General features: G+C 42.9%; 1 protein-coding gene across 1 annotated transcript; it reads left to right on the top strand.

Annotated features, from left to right (window-relative positions):
* Positions 1-9,717: 9,717 nt before the first annotated feature.
* On the top strand, positions 9,718-14,096 carry MELLADRAFT_101753 (uncharacterized protein; the record flags this gene model as incomplete). The annotated part of the gene is made up of 5 exons (XM_007404704.1): positions 9,718-9,908; positions 10,199-10,452; positions 13,291-13,349; positions 13,486-13,579; positions 13,789-14,096. 5 exons carry the CDS (start codon positions 9,718-9,720, stop codon positions 14,094-14,096), a joined length of 906 nt encoding a protein of 301 aa, XP_007404766.1.
* Between the last annotated feature and the right edge of the window lie 690 nt (positions 14,097-14,786).

Raw genomic sequence — 14,786 nt, 5'->3', positions numbered from 1 at the left:
TCGACAACTACGTCACTCGAGCGCAAGCATTACATCGCTTGGTTAGCGAGTAAGCGGATTATCGGATAAAACTTTAGCGGAGTATATTACTGAGGGGGCTCCTAAGTTATTTAAAAATCTGATCGAGCGTGAGAAACGCTTGGCCGAACCTTTCTCCTTTCCCGCTTTTAAAGACGCTGCGGATGGCATTTGGCGCTTTCTCACAGACAGTAAACTGCTAAATGACGGATCGGTACGACCTAGACCATCACAACCAATGACTGTCACGAACACATCTGTATCCTCTCAACCTCGCACTACGATCCAAGCTAGATCTCGTTCAGATCAAGAAAGAGCTGACAATGCCTGGAGATATCACGAGTATCTCCGCAAATCTGGCATCTGCGCGGTGTGTAAAGACAAGTGTAATAACCCTACTTGCACAAACAAGAACTCTCGATTTCTTTCGGTTCCATCCGACTTTAATCCTGGTCCACGACCCACTCGAGCATCAGCCACAACTCAGGTCCGACCCCCAGGAACGCCAACGCAAAGACCCGCCGGACGAACAACCACCACTCCCACCCCTAGTCGTGTCGCAGCAGTCGAAGCTTTCCCAGATATGATTGCCGAAGATATTGCTGCGTATGCAGAAGCGGATCAATTCAAGATGGGGTTAGTGGAGGAGGAAGCTGAAGGTGCCGAAAGGTGTGTAGCCCCTTCGTCGACGGCTCCAATCATTTTAGAGCTAATCTGTAATGGAAAAATTGTTCGGGCTCTAATTGATTCAGGCGCTGGGACGAACTTACTATCGAACAACATGGCGCGTGATTTGCGAGTGGTACGAAGACCGTTGGTAGCCCCGGTCGAGGTACGCTTAGCAATTCCCACTGAAGGCGAACCTCTTATCCTACGAGAATTTGCTATAGCTAATCTCAAGTGTGATGATCCCAGTTTACGATTCGGCGCTGTTTTTTTCAAGCTGGAACCTTTAGGAGGAAGCTATGATATCATTCTCGGGTCTCCATTTTTATCTAAATTCAAACTTGATGTCTCCCTTCATCGTCGATGTGCGCTACACGTTCCTAGCGGAAAAATTCTGTACGAGAAAGCAATGAAGTCTGAATTGAATCGCATATTATGTGCCATTGAAAATCTTGAGAAAATCAGCAAAGCTCAGGACTTGAACAAGCGGGAAATGTCCGTATTGAAAGAATTTGAAGATATATTCCCAGCGGAACTGCCTCCAGTGGAGGAGGGTGATCCGCCGGATGAAACTTTCCCAGAAGGATTACCTGAGGCAAGCAGACGAGTTCGTCATAAGATCATTCTTACGGATCCCAATGTTGTTATCAATGAGAAACAATATGGATACCCTCAGAAACATCAAGAGTCTTGGCGCAAGTTGGTGGACCAACACCTGAAAGCTGGACGTATTAGGCGATCTCAAAGCCAGTACGGTTCTCCCTCAATGATCATTCCGAAAAAAGATCCAACAGAATTACCCAGATGGGTGTGTGACTACAGAACTTTGAACAAGTACACTGTCAAAGACCGTGCACCATTACCAAATGTCGATGAATCAGTGAGGCTAGTGGCTACTGGAAAAGTTTGGTCAGTTGTAGATCAGACAAATTCATTTTTTCAAGACAGAATGCGCGAAGAAGATATCCCGCTGACGGCGGTGAAGACCCCTTGGGGGTTGTATGAATGGGTTGTTATGCCCATGGGACTAACAAATGGACCTGCGACACATCAAGCTCGAAATGAAGAGATTTTAGGTGATTTGGTAGGAAAGATATGCGTGGTTTACATTGATGACATTGTAATATTCTCACAAACAGTTGAAGAACATGAGGTACATTTAAGACAGGTACTTGAAAGACTACGTGCGGCAAAGCTTTATTGCTCCATCAAGAAAAGCAAATTATTCAGACGTGAAATCAAATTCTTAGGACACATCATTAGTGAGACAGGAGTTTGTCCAGATGACGAAAAGGTTGAGAAGATCTCCAAGTGGGCCTCTCCAACTAACTCAAAACAATTACTCAAATTCTTAGGCACGGTCCAGTGGATGAAAAAATTTATTGACGGACTGTCACATTATGTTGGAACCTTATCTCCTCTGACGAGCACTTCCTTGAAGGGGAAACCTTTTCGATGGGGAGAAGCAGAAGAAGTGGCTTTCAACAACATCAAGCGTCTCATTACAACACTACCAGTACTTCGTAATCTGGACTATGACTCAGACGAACCGCTCTGGCTTTTCACGGATGCTAGTGGTAACGGATTAGGAGCGGCTCTATTTCAAGGACTCAAGTGGGACACAGCCTCACCCATTGCTTACGAGAGCCGGACAATGAATGCGGCTGAGAAGAACTACCCTGTGCACGAACAGGAGCTCCTTGCGGTTGTCAACGCTCTCAACAAGTGGAAGCTCTTACTTTTAGGCATGCGAGTGAATGTTATGTCGGACCATCACTCATTGACAACCTTATTGACACAACGCAATCTCAGCCGACGACAGGCAAGGTGGTTAGAAACCTTATCTCAGTTTGACCTGGACTTTAAATACTTACGAGGTCAGGATAATTCTGTAGCTGATGCACTTTCTCGACGAGATGATGTTGCCTTGTGTGAAGTTAAAGCAGCATTAAGAGAGGAAGAGGTTCAGAAGATTCAGGAGGGTTATGAAGAAGACAAGTTTTGCATCAAACTGAAAAAGGTGGTACCTCTGCGGGAAGATTGCGTCATGAAGGACAATCTTTTATATTTAGATGGGCGATTGGTTATTCCTCAAACTGGAAGTCTTCGACGTGATTTTATCTCCCAGGCCCACTCGGCCTTGGGGCATCTAGGTATTCTGAAGACCATTGCACGTCTACGAAGCACGTTCTTCTGGCCAGGTATGGCAAAAGAGGTCGAGACACAGCTGAAGTCCTGCGACTCGTGCCAACGCATTAAGGCGCGAACCACCGCAACCACAGGAAAGCTTCAAACTTCTGAAGTCCCAAGGAGTCCAATGGAATCAATCGCAATTGATTTTATAGGTCCCTTCCCCAAAGTCTCGGGATACGATATGATACTATCATGTACGTGTAGACTGACGGGATTTGTTCGTCTAATTCCAACCTCACAGCGTGACACTGCTGAACGATCCGCTACGCGACTTTACACGTCGTGGTCTTCAATCTTTGGGTTGCCATCATCCATTATTGGCGATCGGGACAAGGCCTGGACGTCGCGATTCTGGCGACACTTGCACGAGCTGCTAGGAGTAAAGGTCAATCTTTCTACGTCTTATCATCCTCAAGCAGACGGCCGAAGTGAACGTACCAATAAAACAGTCGGACAGATCTTGCGACACTACGCAGCTGAAAAACATGGCAAATGGTTCCAGTCCTTACCCGCCGCGGAGTTTGCCATTAACTCGGCCGTCAATGTCTCTACGGGCGTGTCACCTTTTCACTTTGTTTATGGCCGCATTCCCCGTCTTTTCCCCATTCAGACACCTTTAGAAGACGAAGCGGACGATGTAAAACACTGGATTGAGAGGCGTCAGGCTGAGTGGGCAGGATGGAGAGATAGAGTATGGTGTAATCGTGTGGAGCAGGCATCTCAGTACAACCTTCGACGTCGGGAAGGGAAGCCTTTTGTGATTGGAGACAGAGTCATGGTGGACAGTGCAGATCGACAACAAGTCGTAGGCGGGAAGTCAAGAGGGACTGATAAACTACGCGCGCGCTACGACGGTCCCTACGAAGTCTTAGAAGTGTTGAACTCAGGACGTGACTTCCGATTACGTTTAAAACCTAATGATCTCACATACCCGGTCTTTCATATTTCAAAGCTCAAAGCCTACCACAGCGACGAAGCGGACAACACGAACATTGCAACCATCAAGCTGGTCTTGTCACAACCGGAACCAACCCCAGGAGAGTCTCGAGAGGAGCCCATGGGGCAAGCTAGGAATTGTGACAAGGGGGTGTGTATCAACTCAGATACGCTAGCACCCCCGCAATGTGAGTCTTTTATTTCTCATGCACCAAGTAGTAAAGAAAGCATTGGCAAGCGATTTCATCTCCTAAATAGCAGTACCTTAATGCACGGCGCCCACGGAGGACACGAAGGTTCGAGAATAACAGAATCACTTGCAGCCAGAGTATTGGCTTTGTCAACTCCGAAATCAACCCCTTTAGGTCCGGGAATTGGAGCCACTGGGGCATGCTAGGAAAATTGACAAGGGGGTGTGCATCAAATAGATGCGCTAGCACCCCCGCAATGTGAGTTCGATAATCTTTTCATTACCTATACCTTGCGAAACAGCTGGCAAGCAAAAACATCTTCTACATTACAGATAATCATTCACGACGAAGGGTTGGGACGTGACGCAAATTTACTAATCCTCAAGCTACGAACATCAATTCTCTTTACATTACTTTAAGATTCAAGATACTCAAGACTTACAAATACAAACTAATTCATGTTTCATCAAAAACTCATAACATCAAGATGGTTTTTTTTTCTCTTTTCTCTTTTTTTTTCTTTTCTTCTTTCCTTTCAAAAAAATTCAAGACTTCACGATTTTATTATGATTTTAGTTTTTTTCTCTCTTCTTTCAGTTTCTCAACTTTGGATTTTTTTTGCTTAAGCTTTCTTAGGGACGAGTTATGGTCACATTTATTGGGGCGAGTTATGCCATTTGCGTTTTTTTTCTCTTTCTTTATTGCAGCATTTTTTTTAAGACTGGTTGGACAAAGATTTTTAGGAAGGAAGGGTGTAAGGGTTACACAAGTACATTCATGGGTTCTGGATCATGGGATTAGTTAGGTGGTGTTATATCTTCTTGCTCCACGCCCGGTTCCGGAAAGTCCTCACTCCTCTGAGAGCCTATTACTGGACTTTCTGGAACCAGGTGAGCTTAGTTCTTTTTAATTGCTTTTATCTTGTTTTATTCTCATTAGTTCTCTTTACTGACTCCTCTGAGAGCCTATTACTGGACTTTCTGGAACCAGCTCGTAATTCATATAACGAAGTTCCAAGTTAATTGTCCGAGTGTGCTCTCTCGAGAAGTCGTGCCGGATTAAACATCCGGACGCTAGTGAAGGTTCTCACGAGAACCTTACACATACCCATATTGATCGATGGCTAGATCCCTCCTCATTCCTTCAAACCCCCTCCTTATATATTGTACAACTCCTCAAAACTCCAACCGATCCTTTCTCATTTCGCTCCGACCAACTCCTAGAACTCCCCCTCACTATCTCCTTCCAACCCCGACTCAACTACACCACTAAAAGTTTTCATTCAATCTATTTACCTATTACAACTACGATTTATTTTTTGATTCAATCTCAATATTTAACACCAATCTTCAACTGATAATTGTGAGTCCCTTTTATCTCTTATCTCCTTCCTTTTCAACGCGATACCAACTATTCTCTTCTTCCTTTCAAGTACTCAATTCCCTTGTTGTCTTGGCACTTTACACTTCTTCTGCTCATTTATAACTTCCTTTCAATTCGATTCCGTTCCTCCGACTTGATTTGATCGTAAGTTCTAATCGTTTTACATAGTTTTATTTCTCCTCTGTTGTAGGTAAGTACTTTCTTTTCAATCTACTTGTCATCATTTACTGTTCATGTTCTTGATTTGTTTTGAGTTTTAGTTTAGTTAAACCAATCAATCAATCATAATCTCGCCGCTCTAATTGTCTCCTTTTAGCTCTCAACCTCGATAATCTTCACTTTGATCATTTTCATCATTTGCGTCTATTTCTTTCTATTGCATGTGTTTCATATTTATTTGATTTGAAACTTGTGATCTAGAACATGATGATAATAAGAATGTCATCTAATTAAAAATGGTAGATTACCCTCAAGCTTGTGACGGTAACATACAGTCCATTACACGAGGTGGGACGAGTGTCGGGAAGAGCAGCGACCCGAGGCAACTCGGGTCGAGTGACCACAAAGAAGTGGCGCCTAGTTTGAACTAGAGGAGAAAAATTTTCATCTCCAGTCCAAATCACTTCCTAGCTCCATTCTCGACACTTTCTCTAAATCATTTCCTTACAAACGTAGACTATACGGTTCTAAGGAATTTCCTTTTTTCTTTAAAATAGTAGCAACGCTAGGACCTCAGCGTGATGAAAACGGGAAACGGCACGTTACGGCACGGTCTGCACCGTAACGTGCTGGCCCGTTGAGCAGTACGGTACCACCGTACCGTAACCACATGTAGGCAAAAGTGGTTACGGTAGACATAACGAGAACGCCGTCAATTGACAACGGTAACCGTACCGAAACCCGTAGTCATAACAGTTGACTACGGGTTTTCAATAGTACCTACTGCGATCGACGAATTTGATATGTTTGCGGCTGGGTCCGATAATATTGCACCAACATCTCAATATGAACATAAGCTGGTGGATTATTTGGCAGGAAAGTTTGGAATATTGCCTGACAAAAAACCTTTGGACTGGTGGAGAGTAAGTCTCTTTGAATGGAGTCTTGAGAGTGATAAACCAATCTGACTATGTAACTTTGTCAGAAACATGAGAAGTCCTTTCCGGTGCTGGCTTCGATGGCACGGGACTACTTGTCCATCTCGGCAACCACTTGCTGTGTTGAGCGCTCGTTTTCCTCGGCTGCAGACGTTGCTGCACCGGGTCAAGGTTCCATCCTTCCAAATACTATCACTCGGAAGGTGGGTTGTAGAGAGTGGATCAAGTGCGGAATCGTACCCACAGATAAGTTTCAAGATGCGGTAAAGTACCTTAAAGAACACGAGGCACAGCTGAAGAAGAAGGTAAAGAAGTAATTGATTGTTTGATATTTATGTTTTTCATTATACAATTTACTGTGTAATGTAACAATTTGTTTTTTTTACTTGGCTTTCTCTCCTCTCTATTCTTGTTCATCGATCTCTTGTCTCTCGTTCCACTTCCTTTGTATCGAACTTTTCTTTGAAATTTAAATTCTTGTACATTTTTTAAAAAAAACCACCGTCATGACCGTTGTTCGAGCCAAAAATACCGGTTACGGTACGGCGCGTTACGGTCGGACCGTACCAAAGTCGAAGGGTCAATACGGTGGTCTACACTTAACGGTACGGAGCGGTAGTGACTTACAACGCTCTACCGTAGCGTTATGGATTCTCCACCACGCTACGGTAGATTAAGTTGCGGTCCGAGCGTTGATAGTAGGAACAAGAACATTTCTTATCTATACAACTTCTGGAAATTCTCCCCCAATTTTTCGCTAGACAAGAGTTTAATTTTTTCTTTCTAAAATGAACAAAGGACAACTTGAAAGTTTGATCCTCAAGAAAACTCAACGAAAAGAAATGGTGTCGACGTCTAAGCAAGAGGAAGATAAGAAAGCAGCTAAGTTAGCAAAAGAGAAAGAACAAGCGGAAGAACGACAACGAAGAGCTGAGTCCCGCTTACCGAAATCGAAAGATCAAGAAAGAGAACGAGTAATGCAGGAAGGTGAAGGCGAACCTCGACGGGAGAAAGGTAGTGATGAAGATGGGAGTGGAGAGACTGACTCAGATACGGCGGATGTGAAGCCTGCTGAACTCAAGAAGAGAGAGTTAGAGAAGATGGATCGTTGGAGAGAGGAAGAAAGTCGCCGTCAAGAGGAGGCTAAGAAAGGAAAAGGTCCGGCTGAAGAGACAGGAGAAATACCTTTTAGTTCCTTGCCAGTAGATGGTATGTTTCAAACACCTGATGTCAAGAATTTTCTCAGCCTATCCTTTCCTCTTTCCCCCAATCCAAAAATTTTTCCACCCATATCTACCTTTTACACCAGGTGATGAAGCGTTGTTTGGCTGCCACTTGTGCGCCATGGAGAGAATGCGGAATCTGGTGTTGAGGATGCAGGCTGCTGTAGCGCCGTAAGTCATGACTGGTTCTCTGTCTGTCGAGGGCTGCTCTTGGGAAGCGCCTAACGAAGACGACAGAGAAGGCTCGGGTAAGCCATGAATACCAGTTGGAAGTAGCTGCCCTAGGCGCTCAAGAAACGACGTGTCGAACCCCTGATAAGTCCATATCGAGATGGTTGGCAAAAGGGAGAGTCAGTTTGTTTGACAAGTTCTAGTGACTTGCAGAAACCAGAAATTTATGATTCATTGATGATTAAAAATATGGTCGACTGATCTCATAAACAGTAGTTTGACATTTCGAAATAAATGGACGGACCAATTGGTCTTGTCAATGTCTTATAGAGGATAACATAGATGGAAAGAGATAACAAACTTACATAGTTCCTCTCGTTTGGGGTGTTCTTTAGCTCTTAGGGAGTTTTTCAGGAAGGAATCCGCGAATGCATCTGCGGAACCAATCCAGGCTACTTCAGAAAGCAGATCGATTCTAGAAGCCCTAACGCATGCGTTAGATACCAGAAATGGACCAGCCGCTCGGAATGCGATGGACATGTTCAATATGTCCTTTGGGTCTTTGGTTTCCATGACTTGCGATCCCCCTGCTCCAAAAGGGAAGTCGACTCCGAAAAACTTGCCTAGCGCTCAAACTCGTCAAGAACAGTCCGACGTAGTCGACCGATCAGCTGAAGCAGAGTCTTCTAGGCTTCTGGCGGCGATCTCGGGAACCAATCAGGGAGAGAGCTCTCGACCTAGAGAAATCAAGACCAAAGCTGAAAGGACAAAGTCAAAGAGAGACAAGAGAAGGACGGATGATGGTCCAGACGAAGAGCCCTCTTCTAGTGATTCAGATGCTTCGAAACCTAAGAAGAAGCAAAAGAAACAAAAAGAGAAGAAAAGAAACGTACCGAGCGACGACTCATCTGAGGGCGATTCTGATGACTCCAAGTCTAAGAAGAACAAGAAGAAACGCTCCAAGTCTAAGAAGAGGAAATCTTCGACCCCTCCAGCAGACTCGTCCGACTCAGACTCGAACAAATCGTCTTCCTCAGAGGATTCTAGCTCAGACGAATCAGAAAGAGCTAAGAAGGCAGAATTAGATTATGATTTAGTAGATTTTGATTCTGCAGACTTACCTGACTTACCTAAGAAGTGGGACAAAGGTTTCAAACGTCTTCGATCCTATGTTCCTTTATCAGTCTTCAAGAAGTCTTTTCTTGATACCTACAACGATGAAGATGATGATGAGAAAATGAAAGAAAAGAAAGACAAGTCGAGACCTTCTCAGAAAATGCTAGAGAAACAAATCACCTTCGGAGACTTTGTAGAGATGTGCGACTTAGAAGAACGTTATGCTCGAGAAATCTATCAGTTGGATGGCTATGCGGACTACATTGTTAGACATAAGCAAATAGTGTCCGATTTGAAGAAGAAATACCTATGTTGGATGGTCGGCCTACGTTATCATTTAGCTGTAAGAACGGTGATCTTCCGCCGTCGTAAAGTCACGAAGGTGAAAGAAAATGGGAAGACAGTGTATAGGGACAAGATTCGTTTACCGAGAGGTTTACAACCGAAAGTTGAAGCGGACGCCAGATTCTTTGCTGATCGTGCAGGAGATCTTCAATTCGAAGATAATCCATATGCTGTAGGAGGCCCCAAGTTTGGTTTTAGTTTTACGACAGGTAGACAGAAAGTGGAGTCAGCTACGTCAAAACCAGCAGAGAAGTCAAGTGACAATCAACATCAAAGTTCTTCGACCGCAAACTTTCGGGGAAAAAGGGGTGGCTATAAGAAGCCATATGTAAAGAAGAATACATACCTTTCGAACAAGAGCGGTGAGTCTTTAATTCAATGTCTCAAGTGAAGACATACACCAAGAGTACCCATATTGAAACGTTTGCGTTTGACGGTGATTTTTCAGAAAACCAAGCAGGGCCAGAGACTTCAGCTCCGGTAGCTTCAGGTTCTTATAAGTCAAACTACCACAATAAAGGTGGTAAATACAATGCGAAAGCAACAACGAGAGAAGAAAATCCAACTACGTGAGTCAGATTTTGGTTCATATGAAGAATGATGGGAACGGAAGGCTGAGAAAACACTTTTACGTTTTGTGTTTTAAATTCCGGAAATCGGCGTAACCTATCTGCATGGGAATTTATTTTCTTCTTGTATCTTGTCATGGAAACTGTCGATGTATGGGGAAATCTTTTCTGTTCCTCTTGGGTTGTGTGAATTCGATGTGTTAGTTCTTAAATATTTGTTAGTTGTGAGAGAAATCAACGAAAAATTATGTTCTGAGTCAGAGATTGTGAAATTTCCATTTACATTGCAGCAATCTCAGTTCCATTGATCCTTCGAGTCAGCGAGAGCTTGAGGCCAAGCGTCCAGACCTGGCTGTGGTCTCACAAGAGGAGAGTGGAGAGGCCCTAGAGTCTAGTCTTGAAGAAGAGTCTGTAGAGAGTGTTTCGAGTTTAGATGATTTGGAAGAAGAAGAATACGAAGGACAGAAAAAGATTCCTTTACCTCTCAATCAAAGGAAACTATTCACAGTACCGGTAGATAATCCTTGGCCAGCCCCGGTGACGTGTAAGATGGTTGTAAAGGAGTGGATAACTTTGATGGAAGCAGTAGGACTCCACGAGGATATACCGTATATAGTGGATGGATTCACAAACGGTTTCTGTTTAGGAATACCACAACATGAGGTACCAGGTTTAAAATGGTACACCCCCGAGAATCATAAGTCAGCCCTAGAAGCGAGGTTGCAAATAGAAGCGACGTTGAAGAAGGAATGGGTAGCAGGAAGGATCGCTGGTCCTTTTACTCACGAAGAGTTATATGAGAAGCTTGGTTTTTTCCGGTCGAACCCAATGGGTAGTGCGGTCAATAGTGATGGTTCTATCCGAATGGTGAATGATTTGTCGTTTCCTAGGAAGGGAGAAGGCATACCATCAGTAAACTCGTTTGTTAATAAACTAAACTATGGCACGTATTGGGATGATTTTAACCGAGTTGCTAGGTTCTTTCAAGATAATCCAGGGATTTGGGATGTAGCCATCTTCGATTGGCAAAAAGCATACAGACAGCTTCCAATACATCCGTGCCAAAGACACTACCTATGCATTCTAGATTTTTATAATCGACTTTGGGTGGATTTAGCGGTAGGATTCGGTGGTGTAGCGAGCTGTGGCGTTTTCGGGGCTCCGGCGCATATCTGGAAAATCGTGATTGAACGGATCTTGAAGATTGTTTTATTCCGTTGGGTAGACGATAGCTTAATGTTGAAGAGACCGAATCAGCAAGTATCATTAGCAGATGTTACGGCAGTGAGCAATGACTTGGGAGTTGCGACGAACCCGGTGAAAAACCATGACTTCGCGGCGGAACAAAAGTTCGTTGGGTTTATCTGGAATGGACATGATCATACGGTTAGACTACCGCGAGAGAAGTTGAATGAAAGACTTCAACTAATTATCGACCTACTCAACCCAGAAACAAAATGGGCTCTAAACAGGGTGGAGAGCATCGTGGGGAAACTAGTGCATACGGTGCACATAGTACCGCATATGAAAGCATATTTGAACTCATTCTATCGATGGATGAAGAGCTGGAGGAACAAATCAGCATTAAGGTACACATCAGAGAGCGTAAAGGCGGATGTGAAAGAGTGGTATTGGGTCTTGAAAAACTTTAACTCACGACAGATTATTCCCTCTCCCAAAGCAACGGAAGTTGGTTGGGTAGGCGATGCCTCATCGTCCTTTGGGATAGGCATACTAATTGGGGATTATTGGGCATGCTTCGAACTGACTCAAGGTTGGCAATGTCTAGGCTTGATTGGGGATAAACGTTCGATCGCGTGGGCTGAGACGGTTGCAATACGGTTGGGCCTACTTGTCTTACAAAAAGTAAAGAAAATAGAAGGTGAGTAAAAATCTCAGTCAATTAGTGATAAGCACATACCTAACACAAAATGTGGGTTGTAGGAATGAAATTCCTTGTGTGGACAGATAATACCACATCCCAATCGACAGTGAAGAAGAGGAAGTCTAAGGATAAGATGGTGAATGAGGAATGGAAAGCAATTCAACGGTTACTTACAGTATTAGCTTGTGACATACAAGCGAAACATGTCACATCAAAAGGAAATGTGGCAGACGCACTTTCCAGAGGCTATCTCGGAGATCTATTGTGGTTTAGAGAAGTCCTAGTACAAGTCCCGACCGACCTTCAACATTTGCTGAAGCAAGTTTTCCCACCGAAGAAGAATCCGAAATTGGTACTTGACATCTGAAATAGCGGTGAGCTTCTGATGCTGTTGGTTTCTGAGAGATCAAGATTTGAGCTGATGGACCGATGTTCAGTAATGCCGAGGAGAGTGTCACCGAACGGAATACAAGAGGTAGATTTGAAGAGAGTGACGAAACCCTTTGGAGCGTTCAAGAAAAATGCGTTAGGAATAGACGATTCAGACATAGACGAAGTGAAATCTCATTACTTACGTGGATCGTGGGGAGATGGAACTTTGAAAAGTTACAACTCAGGCATCGTAAAACTACATCGATTTGCTGTAGTGAAGAACATAGAAAAGTCGAAGCTACTGCCGATTTCGCCTACCTTGATGAAACTTTTTGTGGTCTGGGCATCAAAGAAGAGCGTACAGAAAGCGGCAGAAGATGAGTCAGTAAAGTACACAACTCTGAAATCTTACATCGCAGGGATAAAGGTGTGGCATCTTTTTCATGCAGAAGAATATCCATCAGGTGTAGACACAGCAATAAAAGCTCTAGTGAAGGCATTGGCTTCTGAAGTTTGAAGTTTTTGATGAAATTGCCTTGTATTCGTATGTATAAACCACTCTCGAGGGTCAAATACAGGTCAAAACACTCGAAAACACTCCAAAATCCTGAACTTCAGAAGGAATCTGAAAGGACATTCCTCGGCTTCCTCGAGATTTTTTTGGATCAATCGATGAGCCTCATAGAGGCGAACATTTCATTTCTTTGCATCTCGATTTTTCACAAATAGGGGAAAAAGTTTTATAAGGAAGGCAAATTTCTCCTGCAAAAACTGGTTCCCCTCACAGGCAAAAGTGTGCCTCGTTGTCATAAGTCCCTCGCTGCGCTCGAAGCGTGCGAGACGCAGCGTGGGACTTTGTTGAGTTTATGAGCAGTCAATGTTTCTGACTCTGGTAAATGCTCTAATCCATACCTTCAACCATTCATTGACTCTCTTGATTCCCTTATCTCACTCCTTCACACTTCACCCACTGTCTCTTTTGACTCACGTTACCCGACATACTCATGTCTTGACTACCGCCTAATCAAATGCTTTTTCAATTAATATCTAGAATTGACACTCAAACCCCAATCAACCCTCAAGATATAACTCTATCTGCAAATTCATCGATGCCTATACCGACAGATTTAAAAGCAATACACCCATTCAAAACTCACAAGGGAATTGATTCTAAGGATAATGAGGTGAGACTACAAGATTGGAAATGTGTTACTTCTAGCTGGTCAGTGATCAATCAATCTGATGGTCTGAGCTCTTACCTCATTTTTAGTCGCTTAAATAAGTTACTCATGCTTTGTTTCTTGACTAAATCTTATTCAGGCACGTAAACTTCAATCAGAAAAATTGATCAACCTACTAAAGCTGGTGGAAACTTCTCAAGTCAATATTGACCCAATCATGGTCTTCTCACACAGTGCGCTCATCTACCTCTTTCACCAAATTCCAGCAGCTGATAGAAATGTTCTCAGGAATTTTTTCTACTGAGCCGTTGATGGTCAACCAATGTTGACAAGCAGTTGGATTATTGCTTACACATTGAATTGCTTTTCATGTCTCCATAGCCAGCTCAATAAGTCTTGGTTCTGTTGCTTCTATATCACAGTTGTCTCACTTCTACAGCAGGCTATCAAGCTGCTAGAAAGGATGGACAAGAATCCAAACAAGTCAGTGTACAGCCAACGTCAACAGTCTTTATTCAACTCTTGGAATACCTCTCATACACCTCTCAGTGTCGTGCTCACTCTTCAGAGCTTTTTGACCACACCCGCCTTCTAGCTCATCCCACACTACCCATTTCAATTTGGATTGCGGTTTCAAAATCATCGGCTTCAGGAGCCAGCACTGTTGACATCTATATTTCGGACCTCAAGGCCGCCGGTGTAGTGATTTACACCAACCTTTACAAACAAATCAAGATGAAATCAATTTAAATGAAAGATTGAATCAACAAGCTAATGAAAAAATTGGATTGATTTATAAACTTGATTTAGAAATTCATAGATCGTTTCATCAGAATTGGTTTATGAATTCAATCAAATCATCAACATGGAATAATCTTAAATTTAAAAATAATAAAAAGGGAAAACAAACTAAAACTAATCATACTAAAGGTTTTGATTTTGATCATTTAAAGATTAATGGAATCCAATCTGAGATATTAAAACTATTAGGTTTGTTGTAAAACCTGTTTGTTTTCTTTGAATGTCTCACAAATTAAAGAAACTTATTGAGTTGGCTTGTGGTTTGGTTTGATTAGATGAATGAGATGAATCATACAAATTGATAATTGGACCCGATCCAAGGAATTTTCAACAGAATATTGCTCTATTATCTGCTTTGAATTCATTAGGTCTTTTAAGAGGTTTACAAACCTTTTCACAACTTGTTTATATCACTTCACCATCAAGACTCCAATCAGAATCTGGATCAGAATCAGACTCAAAACCCAATCAAAACCAAGATGAATTATCAATCCAATCAAACCTAGAATTAGGTACACCAAATTCATCAAACTCAACAAACGATCAGACCTCATCGAATCATGACCAATACAGTTTAAAATCCGATTCTAATTTACAATATTTATATGGACCATTAAAGATAAAAGACACTCCAGCATT

Source organism: Melampsora larici-populina (assembly GCF_000204055.1).
Source record: "Melampsora larici-populina 98AG31 unplaced genomic scaffold MELLAscaffold_2, whole genome shotgun sequence".
NCBI lineage: Eukaryota > Fungi > Basidiomycota > Pucciniomycetes > Pucciniales > Melampsoraceae > Melampsora > Melampsora laricis-populina.
The sequence above is the reverse complement of the archived record's forward strand: the minus strand, read 5'-3'. Positions and strand labels throughout refer to the sequence as shown.